Source organism: Protopterus annectens, chromosome 1.part0 (assembly GCF_019279795.1).
Source record: "Protopterus annectens isolate FY-2018-M chromosome 1.part0, PAN1.0, whole genome shotgun sequence".
NCBI classification, from domain to species: Eukaryota; Metazoa; Chordata; order Ceratodontiformes; family Protopteridae; genus Protopterus; species Protopterus annectens.
The window spans coordinates 1276061833-1276076925 of record NC_056725.1 but is presented as its reverse complement, the minus strand read 5'-3'; the positions used below and the strand labels follow the sequence as shown (position 1 = coordinate 1276076925).

The window sequence follows — 15093 nt, the reverse complement described above, 5'->3', positions numbered from 1 at the left end:
TGCCTGAAGTTTAGTAAGAATGGGAGCACCATAACAAATGTAGAGAGGAGATAGCTAGTGGCAAGTGTAGTTTTAGTTGCATTGGTGAGAAAGTTTTGGGTCTGTAAAGCATCCCTAGTATTTGATGAGTTTTTCTTATACAATTTTGTATATGCAGACTGAATTTAAGATTAACATTTGCTATCATATCTAATAATTTGTTATGAGTAGTGACTTCAATGGTTGTATTATCAAGACATAGAATGTTACATTTTGTTTTCTCACAAGAGAACGATTTTGAGGAAAAAATAGTCATTTTTTAGAGTTGAGCATGAGTTATGAGTTACAAAACAAAGTTTCAGTGTCTGTTAAAGCTTCCTGAGTCATTTTTGGATGTGTGCCATGTTGTCAGATGTGTAAATGAGTGTAAAGTTATGTACATACTGTATTAGGGAGGCTTATTGTGTGTTTGTATGAAGGGTGTTGGTGAGAATGTTAAAAAGGAGAGGACCAAGAATAGACCCTTTGTGACTGGAAAGTATGGAAAGAGGGTAGGCGTGTAATTTTACTGACTGATATCTATTGGATAGCTAGCTTTTGAATCATAGAAGCGTGGGCTGAGAGAGACCTAATGAAGACATTTGAAGTAGAAATTTGCTGTCACAAACTGTGTCAAAGGATTTAGATAAGTCTAAAAAAAAGAGGAGACTCCTTTGCCATCATCTCTAGCTTTATTGACAGTATCTGTATAAGTTAGAAGTGCAGTGTTACTACTATGGGAAGGACAGAAGCAATGTTCTGTGGGAGACAGGAGTTCTTCCTGTAGAAGATAGTTTAGCAATTTTTTTTGAATATCTTTTTTAAGTATTTTGGAGAGGAGGAGATAAAAATTGCTATAGGTCTAAAGTTAGTAATGTCTGTTGAATTTCCTCTGTGCAGAGTGATAATGTGTGACTTTTTTCTAGACAGAGAGAGACGGTAGGATTCCTGGGTTGACCTATTTAAAGACTGAGACAGGATAGGCAATGCTATTGGCTGCTATTTTAAGATAATCAATTGGAAGTTCATCAGCTGACTTAGAGCATGGTTTGTGTTTGTGTAGTTTTATATAGGATGTGGGCACATTTTTGAATGTGAAAGTGGATGTGGTGATACGTGGCTGTTGTGGCTGTTGTGCAGGGCTGGGATTAGATGTTGAAGATTCCTTAGAGAGACTGTACTAACAATGAAATAAGAGTTGAACTGTATTGCGGTTTTGAGTATGGAGTTATTGGGAGAAGGCTTAGGGTTGATTTTGTGGCACTGATGCAAGTGCAAGATTTCTTTAATGGCTGTCCAGAATTTTTTAGGGTTATGTTTACTATTATTCTGAAAGTTATTATAGTATTGTTTTTTGTCTTCATTTATTTGCTTTTTAGTATGATTGCAAAGTATTCTGAAGTTTTGAAGATATTGTGGTGTTTTATATTTTTACATTCTTTGCATGCTTTTTCTGTATCCCGCATTCACATTCTACTCTTTTTGGATAGCCAAATTGCATTAATTGTTTTTATTCTCTTCCTTATAGGAGGTGTAAATCTATTTAGGATATTCTGAAAAGTTGTATTGTATTCATCTATAGCATCTTCTAAGGGGAGGATATTTAGAAAGTTAGAGTTAATAGACAGTAGGTTAGTAATGAACATTTCTAGGATAAAACAGTTGTATGTTGTTCTATAAACATTCTGTTTAAGTGGATGTATGAGATGTCTGTTTTTTTAATTTCTCCAAGTAGTCTGGGTTTCTAATACCATGACAGGAATGGACCCCAGTCCTAAGTCAAAATATGATTAAAGTTCTTGAAATTAATATTGTTTCAATCTTTGATGTTAGCCAGAAGTGCTGCTCACAGCACCTGCAATGTGCTCAGTAATGCCTCCTTCTGCAATTCATACTAACATATCTGAGTATGGTTGTAATTTTTTTTTAATAAGACCTGTTACTCTTACTACTATTGGAACTACCTGGGTATCCTTCTTCCACATTGCCCTCATTTCTGTCTGGAAATCCTGGTATTTTATGACTTTGCATCTCTCTCTGTTTGTATGACATGGTAGTCACTGGGTGTAGCAATTTCAATGATCAATGCTACTTTTGGCTTCTTTTCCTGGACTACTATATTTGTTTTTCTCACATTTATTTTTTGGACTGTTGGTAATGGGTGATCCCATGTGATATAAACTTCATAATTTTCTATAATGTTTTGTGGATCATGTTTCCAGTGCTTTTTAATTACTTCAGTATTACAGTGATTGCGTAATCCCCAATGCAACAGTCTTGCCACATTAGTATGTTTTTCAGTATACAGTCCTTCTGCCATTAGTATATCACAACCAGCAACAAGATGTGCAATTGTTTCCAATTCTGTTTTACACAACCTACAGTTGCCTGTTTCTCCCACATGCTCAATGGAGTTTGTAAACCAATGTGCACATAGTCCACTATCTTGGGCCAGCAATATTAACTTTTCATCTTTTGGTTTAAATTCACTTCTCCTTAACCATTCCTGTGTTCGACCCTGATCAACATGAGATTGTTCCAATAGTTTTCTATACTTGCAAATATATTTATGCATGTTCTGCATTTTTGCCTTCTCATTTGATCCTTCACTTTATATTCTTTCTTTTTTTTTTGGCATATTCATTTGCTGCCTGATTTTTATCTACTTCTGGTTTGACTTCTATTCTCTCTTGACACTGATATGCTTCTGCTAAACTAAGCAGGGAAGTCATCTTAGACTTATTTTCCACGTTTTAAAACTTTCACTACATTTATTTATTTATTTATTTACATTTGTTGACCGGGAGTGTCCGACTGGACGTAGGTCAGTTTTCAGCAGATGCCCGGGGAGAAAAGCTCCACAGTTAAAATAAACAGACAGTAGTTACATTGGATTACATAGCGATTAACAATTTAACATAGCAATTACTTACAACATATTTACAGATGAAGAACATAGTACATCAGTAGACAACTAGAATCTTTATCTGTGAAGTACATAACAGACATTAACAAATGTTTCAATAAGAAGTTCCTGCTGTATAATAAGCACTAGGCTTATGAGCATCTGAGCTTGCTATAATCAAGGTAGTTAGTGGAGTGGAAAGAAAGGTAGTGGTTGGATGGGTTGGGTGATATTAGAGTGGGAGTTGCAAGGGCATAGCCAGCATGTTTTTAGGTGCGCTTTTAGTAAAGTTTTGAAGTGGGTGCATGATGGTATGGAGGTAATTGTGGGTGGTAGGGAGTTCCATAATTTGGCTATGGTGCAAGAGAATAGTGTTTCACCAGCAGAGTTATTGTCTTTAGTGATCTGCAAGTGATTTTTGTTGCTGGATCTTAGTGGTCTGGTGGTGCGATAGGGTTAGAGTAGATTCTGGAGGGATGGGACATTTAGTGGATGGTTTACTAGTTTGTGGGTGAGTGAGAGTTGATACCACTGAAGGAGGTGAGGGAGTTCAAGCCAGCCCAGTTCAGCAAGTGAGAAACAGTGGTAGTATGCCTATGTGGTGAATTTGGTGATTTTGTTGTAGCAGGTCTCTAGCTTGTTTAGATCGCATTGCCTTAGGTTGGTATATATTGGTGAGGCATAAAGTAGGGTGGAGATAAGGTGGGAATTTGCTATTGAAATCTTTGCTGCTTTGGTGAGAAGTTGCTTATTTATGTATAACGCTCCTAGTTTTTTTGTGGACTTTTTTTATGATCATGGATATGTGAATGTCAAATTTTAGTTTATTGTCTATTTCTACTCCTAGCAATTTGGTGGGATCAGTTGGGTATATAGTGGTGCTGTCTTTTGCTGTGATGTTAAAGTGAGAGTTGTTTTGAGTATGTTTGGTGGGTTGGAAGATGAGTAGTTTAGTTTTGTTTGGGTTGAGTATTAATTGGGCATCGGATAACCAAGTTTCAACAGAGAAAAAGGCTTCCTGTGTGAATTTTTGCAGTTTGGGTAGGGACTGTGCTGAGCAGATGATGGTTGAGTCATCTGCGTATTGTATGAGTGTGCCATGTTTGGTGGCAGAGGCTAGATTATTGGTGTAAACAGAGAAGAGTAGGGGTCCAAGGATGGATGCTTGGGGAACCCCTATGGAGACAGGTAGTTGGGGAGATATGTCATTCTGCCATGCAACAGATTGTTGGCGGTCAGACAGGTAACTCTGAAACCAGTTGGTGACTGATTGAGAGAAGGATAGGTTATTGAGGACAGAGATAAGTTGTTTGTGTGGGACCATGTCAAATGTTTTAGATAAGTCTAGGAAAGTAGCAGAGGAGAGATAGCCATTGTTTTTATGCTGAAGAATAGTGTTAGTAAAGGAGAGTAAGGCAGTGGTGGTGCTATGGTTTGGTCGGAAACCATGCTGAGTATTGGAAAGGAGGTTGTTAGTAAGGAGGTAGTCTGAGACCTGAGAGTGTATGTATCTCTCTAGTATTTTGGAGAGTGGAGAGGGAATAGCTATGGGGCGGTAATTTATTAGTTTGGGTCTTATGAGGTCAGCAGATATGTATGCAGTCCTACAATTACAGATCTATGCATGTAATCTCTTTTGAAGAGGTCCATACCTCCTTCAGATGGGAATATATAATCTTGGTATGCACTGATTTTTATAAATCATTTGATGAGCATGAAGCATCCTTCTGGTTTTCCTGCCCAACCAAGCCAACACCTTTTGAGGCCAGTCAATCACTCCAAAACTGTAAGTTAGGACAGGAAGAACAAATTGATTTATAGCTTTGACTTTATTCCTAAATGTCAATGCTGTTTTCAGTATTTATTTTAGTCTTCTAAAATATTCCTTACTAAGTTTTATTTGCATTTGTTCATGTTTTATGGTTGATCCTTCATCAGTTTCTAAATATTTATAAACTCCCTCTTGCTCAAGTTCTTTTGTATCACATTCCTGTCCCAGACTGATGTTTTCTTGGTGCTGCAGCTTTCCTGCTTTAAGGGTTGCTTCTGAACATTTATCAAGACCAAATGACATTCTTATATTATCTGAAAAGTTTTAACTACTTGCATGTGTGCTTTCAGTTCCTCATCTGATTTTATTTTCTGAGAGTCAAATTATAGCCATGATCTAATTTGTTAAGTAAACGGCTTAATGAGTTAAGGGCAAGACAAAAGAGCAACAGTGACAAAGAGTCACCCTGGAATATCCCCCTTTGAATTTTTATCCCTGGAATAACAATTTATCCTTTATCATGGATTAACTGCAAACTGGTTGACACTGTTTCATGGTCATTGTAATGTAGTTGATCAGTGTAGTGTGTATCCTTTTTAAGCACACTTTTATACTTGAATGTGGGATACTATCAAATGCTTTTTTGTAGTCTATGCCATTCTTAGATTTTTCCCCTTTTCTAGTTCTCCATTATGACTTTGTTTAACAACAAATGATCTTTTGTCCCATATGACTTTCTTTTATTACCTTTTTGTTCTATTGCCATGATTGAGGTTTCTTCCAAATGACTATAAATTCTGTCGGCATCAATTCCAATGTATATTTTATACGTTGTTGAAAGGCAAGTTATTGCTGTATAGTTTTTAGGGTAGCTTGCAGGTTTGCTTTTAAGTAGGAGTATTGTTTTTCCTGTTGTTAATCAGGTCAGTGTCTGTTCAGAGTGCACATATCAGTAGTTTTTATTTATGGCTAAATCTCCATGTAACAATGTTAATGCTTTTAGCCAGAAGTTAGGTACTGCATTTGAGACTGGGGTTTTCAGTTATGAGTTTTTCTTAACTTTGTTTCAGGCCCTTTGGTCATTACTTCATCCCATTTCATATCCTGTACCTTTAAACTTCTTATTCTTTCTTTTACTTCTTCTATCCATTTAGCATCTTTGTATGTTCCACAGGATCGTCATAGATATTTCTCCAAAATGTATCTATGTTGACTTTTTTTTGGTGGTGTTTCAATTCCTTTTGCCTTGTTTCCCAATTCTGTATAAAACTTTTTGGGTCATCAATAAATTGCTTATTTTGTAATTGTCCTTTATATTTATCTGCATATCTTCTAAATTTTTCTGCCTTTGATGATATTTTTAGATTATTATTTGAGAAAGTGCATGATGGATCCTGATCTGTTCTGATGCTGTGCATTGCTTTTATCCATACCTCTCAATTGTACAGATTTTCACAGAATGTCTAGATTTTTGCCTCAAAATTTTGCTCTTTTCATAAAATGTGTAGTTTTCTGGCAAATCTATGTGATGACCTGAAGATTGAAGTAAGTAAATAATGACATACATTTATATTTTGGACTTCATATGCTTCAGAAAATGCATGTCAGTACAAACTCTGTTAACCTAGCACCTTTCTAACTTTATAAGAGCAATATTTAAAATCTGTCCCTGTTTTGGGGACTTTGCCCCCCCCCCCCATTATGTCAGGGTTTGTTCAGATTTTTTGCACAAAGAGGTTGAGAGGTATGCTTTTGTCACATCTATCTTTCTGACTATCTTTGTTGATCTGTTCCCTCTTCTATACTCTTCTAACAGTGACACGTCTTGTCTTAATTGCTTTACAGTTTTCTATAGTTGATGCTTCCATGATGACATTTGATTTCTCCCCTTCCTTTCCTTTATTGCACCGTGTTTTTGTGGTAAGTTTTTATCTGTTATTTATTTAGCTGTACAGTAATATATCCTATTTACTTCAGTGATATCACATCTCTATGAACAGTCTTTATTAATCTGTTCATTTTAACTTTTTGGGTTTTATTGACTTTCTGTGGTCTATTTCTTTCATTTATCTTAATATGCCTGTCCATCTCCATTAAATCAAACAACTCTTATCTTAGATCATTTTCTTCTAAACTGAGGGCACATTCTTTGTTCTCCATTTTCTGTGGGCACTCTATAGAAAGTTGCAGAGAATCTTCCTGTGCCACATTCTCTTCAGTTCCATCCTGTGTTGCCCATATGGGGACTCACTGGTCTTTCATTCCACAACATGGACTGCATCACAGTTGCCACAGTTTCCTGTTCTTTCCCTTGCTGTGCAACTCCAGCTGAACTTTTGTACTGGTTTCCTATGGAAGGCTCCAAAGTATCTTCTTATGTCAACTGATCAGATATTTGTCTGGTTGTATAGACTGAGAGATGATCACTGAGACAGTCAGACATTGTACCTGTGGTGGTGCATTTGGTAGGGTCTGATACTAGGATCCAGTCTAACAGAAAATTTGATGTATTCCTATAATGTGTGGGGCTAATAATTATTCGTATGAAACCATATAAATTCATGCTAGATGTAGGGGAGTTAGAGTTTATGTCCAAACAATTGACATTCACATCACCTAGTAGTATTTTTCTTGTGGAATTGTTATGGATATCCAATGTAGGATATCTTTCGGTATTATATACTGCTATATAACACAATAATACAAATATTTATACAAACATTTTGCGTTTGGCAGAAAGTTTCATGCTTGCTACTTCTGTTTTCTTTTTGGAATCAATACAAATGGCACTTGCTGCTAAAAGCTGGATTTTACTGAGTTAGCAGATATTGCAAACTCTGTATAACAAAAAAAGCCTCTGAAGCAGGTGTGTTATGGCTTTTTCAAATGTATTGTTTTTTAGGGTTTAATATGTATTCTTAAGTACTGGCAGAGAAGACGTGGCTAATTAGTACATGCCTGTTCCTTGGACTGTCTCATTATAATATAACATGGCTGCAGAACCAGTTCTATGTGATGCTGCACATCCTCATGCTAAAGAACTGTGCAGCACCATGTTAGAGCTGATCCTGACTTCCAAAAGGTTACAGAAACCATTGCAATACCTTTATAAATGTATAAATTCCCTGCCTTGTCTTTTGCCACAGTCAGTGTGAGTTCAGTTAGCATCTCAGACACTGGCAGAGCTGGCACAAGGAGGATGCAGATAACTAGCAGATGTTGGCTTACCCATCTTGGAGAATGGGTCATGGCTGGTCTGTGATTATTCCACTTGCAATGTGTAACTCAGTGATGAAAAATGTATGGTGCATGCATTAAAGCAGATATCCTCTGTGTGACACAAGCACATTATAGAAGTCATAGCTAAGGGAAGAGAAAATAGGCACATAACTTAAAGCCAGTCTCCCAACACACATGACAGCCCCATTTTTGGCACTCAAGTTTCTTGCTTAAAGGGAAAAAATGAGTTGAGGACCTCTTGCCTGCGAGAGGAAGGGGGGGGGTCTTGTATGGCAATGAAGATGGTTTTGTTTAGCTAGGGACCCTCAAAAAACTAGCTATAATAATACTGAGGCAACTGAAGAGTGACATATCTACATCACATTCAATTTTAGGGCAAAACTAGTCTCAAATGGTTTCATCCATATAGAGAAGTTCAGTAAAAGAAAAATGAAAATTAAACGATCAAATATTCACATAATAAAACTGACATAGATATAAACAAATACATTAAAATGTTCTAATATTAAATTACTAAGCACATGTGAAATGTGTTTTCACTTTGATCATTCATGCAAAGATATTAAATACACTTTGTTATCAGAAGTTTAAATCTTCTTGAATAAATGACTCTGCAGGATATGCACAACTGTGTGGCATAATGTGGGAAATCACAAATTATGACATATACTTTCATGTGGTCCCCAAAGATATTTTACTGCAACACTGCTGAGACATCATACACCACTTCTAAGAACCTTTCATATATGCTATGTACCGTGGTATTCGCTGCTTAGACAAAAGCCCATGTACTCTCCTTAAAATCAATCATTTTTCCTTTGCTGGAATAAATACCTGAAAGATTAATTGAACAACAACTGTAGTATTTTTATTTATTTATTTATTTATTTTATTTAACATTTGTTGTCCGGGAAAGTCCAACTAGGTTCCACAGATCCTGTTTTCAGCGGAGGCCTGGGGAGAAATGCTCCAGAAGCATGTCTTAAGTTATTTGATTGGGGTATTTATAACAAAGTCATGAATCCCTGTTGTATAGAATGTACCTATTGAATCTACATTCAAAAACTTGCAGTTGCTGTTTAACACAACTTTAGTGTTAAGTGAGCTGGCTGAAGAATTGGTGCAAGTAGCAATTCAAAACAATTTAGTTTCTTTTTTCCTTGTTTTCTGTACATGCATTAAATATAAGCCATAACCTTCTTTTTAAATTGTTTAAATTGTTTATCTTTTTGTAATTATACTACTGACATGTTAGATACCGGTATTCTTATTTATGATATTATTATTGAATAAGCCAAGTGTCGTTATACTACTCAAATTAAAATGAATTTGGAAACTATTGACACACCTGGCATCTTAGACATGTGAATAGTTGAAAGGAAGGATATCATTATTAAAACTGACAGGAGCGTCTTTCACTTACCAAAATACAGAAAGAAATGCAAATTTCCAAATTAGAATCAATTTTATGTAAACTGCTTCTCATGAATTGTTCTTTAATGACTGCCATTGATATTGCTAAATTTTTAACATATTTGAATGATTATTTTGTAGGCGTTGAGGAATATAACCAGCATTATTTAACAACTGTTGTTGTTTCATCTACAAACTCTTATACATGCCAGCCTGAGCAGCATGCATTACCCGAGAGATAAAAAAAAATGCAACAGAGAAAAAAAGGTTCTGTTTAAACAATAATCTACCACTGGGTGTTGGGGGTTATCACGATTTACTCATGGTTGGCATAGCTTGATCATGAGGGTGAAGCCTATGTGATTAAAGAAAGCCTACCGATGGGTAAATCCTCATATACCCACACCCAGGCATGGATTATTGCTATTATACAATGACATTTTTTAAGAAATAAATTGCTTACCTTTCTTAAATAATCTTTGTATAAGGATGCTGAAGTGTTCCTCTGTGTTTTTCTTTCTTCACTGACATACTGAGCAAGCGTATGGGACTTGCATCCCCACATTTGCACAATGCATTAGTGCAGTGCAGTTGAAGTAACTGACAAAAGGGAATCTCTGTTGCTATTTTATTTTTCCTGGTGACATTTTACAAGGGACAGAGCAGAAATAGAAAGAAAAATGGTACATTTCTGTTTATTTTTGAGACTGTAGTTGATTTTTCTTTTATTTTGCTCTGTCTCTCAACATATTCCAATAGAAAGTTCAGCTGTTCAATGGTATTTCAATGGCTGGAGTTTATTCTTTTGTTATATGCTCGATTTACAATGAGCAGGCTGATTGGGATATCCAATCAACATGTTCGGTTTTGAATACAAATGAGCTGTCATTGTATAATCAAAAATAGTTTTCTAATATTTAATGATTAACAACTTACATTATTAGCAAAGACAAAAGGACTAAGTATTATGAATTCTAACAGAAGGTTGAAGGTAAGTTTTTATTAATATGTTGGTTAGTTAAATCTTAGTTGCATAATAGGGTATGGAACCTGTCATGTGCTTTTGGAAAATGACCTTTCCTCTCATAATACTGTCTAGACAGCACACCTCCACAAAACAAAAATGTAGTTAGGGACCTAGGTACTTGGATTGATAGTTTCACCTCTCTTTTGACCATCACTTAACAATGGTGGTCAGGAAATCTTTTTGTTTAGCCCAGCTAATTGCCAAAGGAATTCTAAAGAGGTAATCACTCCTTTATAATCAGTATTGTTCAAGAAAATTATCAATTACAATATTCTCTTTATGATGTATCTCACTAAATACTGTATATAAAACAATTAGAAAGACCCCAAGGGTTCCTAACCAAAAAGCCTAAGGTCTCTGAACTACCAAGAGAGGCTGGAAGTCTGTCTCTTCATGCAGTGTCTTATTATGGACTTTTGAAGATAAATCTCTGCCTTGCTTACCATAGCATCAAAGACTGGACCTTCCTGGAGATCCTGTTTCTCTGCAATATCTCCACCAGTACAAGAACCAAGAATCTAAATCTTCACCAAAAGAAAAATAAAACATGGTGGAGGGACATGTTTAGAACCCAGTGCCCCACAAATCTCTAGAATAAACTTCCCTTGCATGTTAAGCAGTGCAACTTACTATCTTCCTTTAAACATAAACTAGATGACTGGATGGATATCCACAACTTTACTCTAGGATTGACCAGTATGGCGTTCCTGGAGAAAAGAGATGTAGTAAGAGAGAAGGTACTAGAAAGCCATAAATGGTCATGTGACTCAGTGGCCTCAGAATATCTACGAATCTATGAACCTGTGACTGTATAAATCATTTATGAATAATCTACTGGCCAAATTATAAATATTAAATGCTGTAATTTAACTGGTGAATTGTGATGGAAAATGCTTCTGTTGTGTTAAATATGTCTTTACTTGGAAGTGACTTTTAGCAATTGTCTGCTCTTCTGCCTAGAAGTATTTCTTCAAAAAATCATCACATGAATATTCTGAAGGACAGTTTGTATTTTTAATGGGGTACCTTGATAAAGAGGATTGTGATTGGATTACCAATAATAACCAGCTTATTAAGTGTTTAGGACGTGGTTGCCAAGAAACTCACCTCGAGAGTGAAGCTCGAGAGGTGAATCTTAGCATTCATGTCAGGAATACACAATAAATGGATATGATCAGACACCTAATCATAATTCTTTGTAGTGCATAGAGCTTTATCTGTTCCATGTGTTATTAGCTTCAGGAAAAAAAATGCTAAGTGTTTTGCCACCCTTCAGAGCTGTAAATCACATAATGAACACTGTCAGAAAGAGAGTGTAAAAAATCAGGGACTCATTGCTGGCACAGACAGCAGGTAGAAACAAATCTGTTTTTATTCTGCCTCTGTCGTTTGCTCGTCAGTTCTGGCAGATTTACCCTTTTTGAACAGCTGAAGCTGAGGAAGATTTTACTGTCGATCTTGTGTTGGAGATGCTTAAAATGTGTTAAGATCAGGTCTTGCACTTTAAAAGTACTTAACTGATTTTTCTTTTACTGGATACTGGAGCATAATAACTGCACTCCATTCACTACATGGTTATTATAGGCTATATCTATTATTAAGTACTGAACACCATGATTAATGCTGCCTGATACAAAATGTATTTCATAAAGGACAACTCCAAATTGTTAATCTCATGCCAATACATTGTATATTTACCATAATGAATATTAATTAGGTGAATCAATTTCCTTAGTATGTATTCATGTGAAATTTCCTCTGCTTCCTGTTATTTTCAATAGGACATCTGATGGGTAAAAAGAGCACAGAAGAGGTCCCATATGGTTATAAAGAAGGAACAACCTTTTATTCATCTTATTCTGCTGATGGCAATCAATCAAGAGGACATCAGCACTGGGTAGAAATACTCAAAGGTTTACTAAAAATACTGGAAGAAAGTGAAGATCATAATGGTCCACTTATAAAGGATGGACTTACTTCATATCAGAACAAGCCTTGGGAGTCTGCAGACAGTGACAATTTCAAAGAAGTAAGTTTAAGATGTAAAGAGTATATTTAGTTCACTGGAAAAATATTAAAATGCAAAAGCTATAGCTAGTTTAGTGGATTAATTGTTTGCAGTTGCTTGCTTTTTTATTTGTTTTTTGTTTTCTTCTACTGTTGCTATTCATTTGGAATTTTGATGTAAGCTATGTTTAATTTGTTCTTGTAGATAATGTAGGCTGATTTGAATATATTTTATTGCTTAAGTATAAAACATCTAGCAATCCTACACATGTTGTTTTATTATATTTAACTTGGTTTCTTAAACACATACCATCATGCTACTGTTTTTGGTACTATACAGGTGCCACTGCTGAATGAGAAAAGGTAAGTTAGTCTGGCAGTTATTTCATAAATAAAATAAAATCTTCCCATGCCAGAAAGTCAGATCATCAGAACACTGCATCACTTTTAATGTATCCTTTGTGTAACCTTTTATTTCTTATTATTTCTGTTCTTCACCATACGATTCACAAGTGGCATAACAATTTCATTCTGCATCTAATTAGTGCTGTACAATGAATAAGAACCACCTTCTTTACTTTGTGTGTAGTTCTGACCCATGCCCCCTTGACCACCCAGCCTTCCTTCTTCAGTGCTAATAGATCTGTTCATTTATTCTGTCTTATAAGACCTCACAATCACATATCATTATCTATGGGGATCCCTTCTTTGTAGTGAAGATTTGCCTTTAAGAACCTTGTGCCTTTTTCTAATATCAGATGTGGGGAAGACTCAGACGTGGGTAGAGCTGTTATCCATAGATGACTTTTTTTCCCTACTTGGCCTCTTTGCACTGCTTGTGGTGGTCATCAAGCACCTTGCTGAAGCAAAGACTGCAGTAAAAGGCCAAATAATAAGCACTTGGTTTGACTCACCCACACCATAGCTACATTCTAAAAGATTTCTTGACAGCTCTCAGTGCCTGCCCTTGTCTTAAGGCCATCACTGACGACTGCTGAGGTTCAGTCATCAGGCTGGACAAGCTTTCTCTCACCTTGAAGGGGAAAAACAACATTGGCTGATCATTGCCATCTTTTGAAGTCCGGATTTTCTGGGACCCCCACTAAGTGTCTGTATTGTAACTGAACTTCTGACAGCCAAGCTTGTTTGTTATTTAGCATGTTGTATTATATTCCATTTTTAAACTTTATGCTTTACTTCACATTCTGGTGACAGTGACTCACTGTGATGCAACTATCTGTTGCTGTGGAATGTATGCCAGATTGCTTAGCCGTTATATTGCTTTTAAATCATTTGTTGATACTTCCCTCACTTCAGTTGTAATTTCATTGTAATACATGTAGTATCATAATTATACTCTGAAATTAAAATACAGGTGAACTTGTTAAGCACTTGTCTAGCAGAAGACCCAATTGTAACAATTGTTACCCATCCTGTTAAGTGCTGTTATGATCAGGTTTCACTCTAGAGACTAAAAACTGACAATAACAGCAGAAATGAACAGCAGCAGAAGTTGAAAAACTTTATTACAGCCTGCTGTCTATTCCTGCTAACTGTGCCTTGAGTTTGTCTCATATTTTTTGCTCCATCCCACATATTTTTTCTAATCTACTGATACAGAGGAGAAAATTAGAGTAGTTTCATATATCTTACTAATCAGAAAATGCATATTCATGTAAAAACATGTTGTTCAAGTAATATTATAGGTGAATTAGAGGAGTATTTAAAAACTATCTCTAATGTTAATCACTTGTTTCCATTGGAATTCTTAAAAAAATAATGTGAGTGACATGCTGCTATCTGTTTGACAGTGTTCTGTAAGTAATGTACAATCTTTCAAAGCCAGCAAAACATTTAGTGCTTTTTTTCTGTAGCTATTAGTACATGGAACAGATAAAGCTCCATGCACTACAAAAACTTATGATCAAGACTCTGATGATAACCCTTTATTATGTGTTCTCGACATGTTTGCCAAAGTTCACTGCTCAAGCTTTGCTCCCGAGGTGAATTTCTTTGCATCCACGTCTTGGGCCCATACTAATCCAGATCTGATCAGAGACCAGGTCATAATGCTCTATACAGCTGCTACAACTCATTGTGCTGCCACCCCAGTGTTGTATAAGAGCTGAGCCAGGCTCAAAAGTGTAAAAATAAATGAGCCTTACTGCAACTGTCGTTCTCTATTTATGTTATATAAGTTGGATGAGCCAAAGTCATTTTATAGCACTTGGGTACTTACTGTTGTGTAAATTGTACTACACTATCTCGCTCCTACCACTACTTCACATTATGCACTTTTGTCTCTATTGTATTGTCTTACCTCACTAGCAAACCTTGATTCCTCTCGTAATTAATAATTAATAGTTAATAATTAATAATTAATACAGACTCCACCTCTTCCTACTACAAACATCAACAGTACACTCCTTATATGCCAAGCACTATGAACAATGAGTTTGCAGTCACCTACACTATCTGTAGATAGGCTGACAGCCTTATATACCTTAAGGAAATGAAACAAATGCCTCATATTTACTGACATCCATTTGCTTATTCCACTACATGAATTCAGCTTGCAGACCAGAGTCTCTTCTGAACTTATTGGGAGTACCCACCAGGTTGTTAGCACTCATACCATTCTTAGACAACCACACACACCTTGTCCTAACTCAGCAAATAAGACAATTTATGCTGAGGTGTATAAGAAATCCC

At 36.0% G+C, this 15093-nt stretch overlaps 1 protein-coding gene across 1 annotated transcript in view; it reads left to right on the top strand.

Annotated features, from left to right (window-relative positions):
• LOC122801732 (gastrin releasing peptide) overlaps positions 1 to 15093 on the top strand; it is a 50197-nt gene that overhangs the window by 20740 nt on the left and 14364 nt on the right. The window contains exon 2 of the mRNA XM_044071267.1: positions 12156 to 12403. Within this exon, the coding sequence (XP_043927202.1) occupies positions 12156 to 12403 (248 nt within the window). The remainder of the gene's footprint in view (positions 1 to 12155; positions 12404 to 15093) is intronic.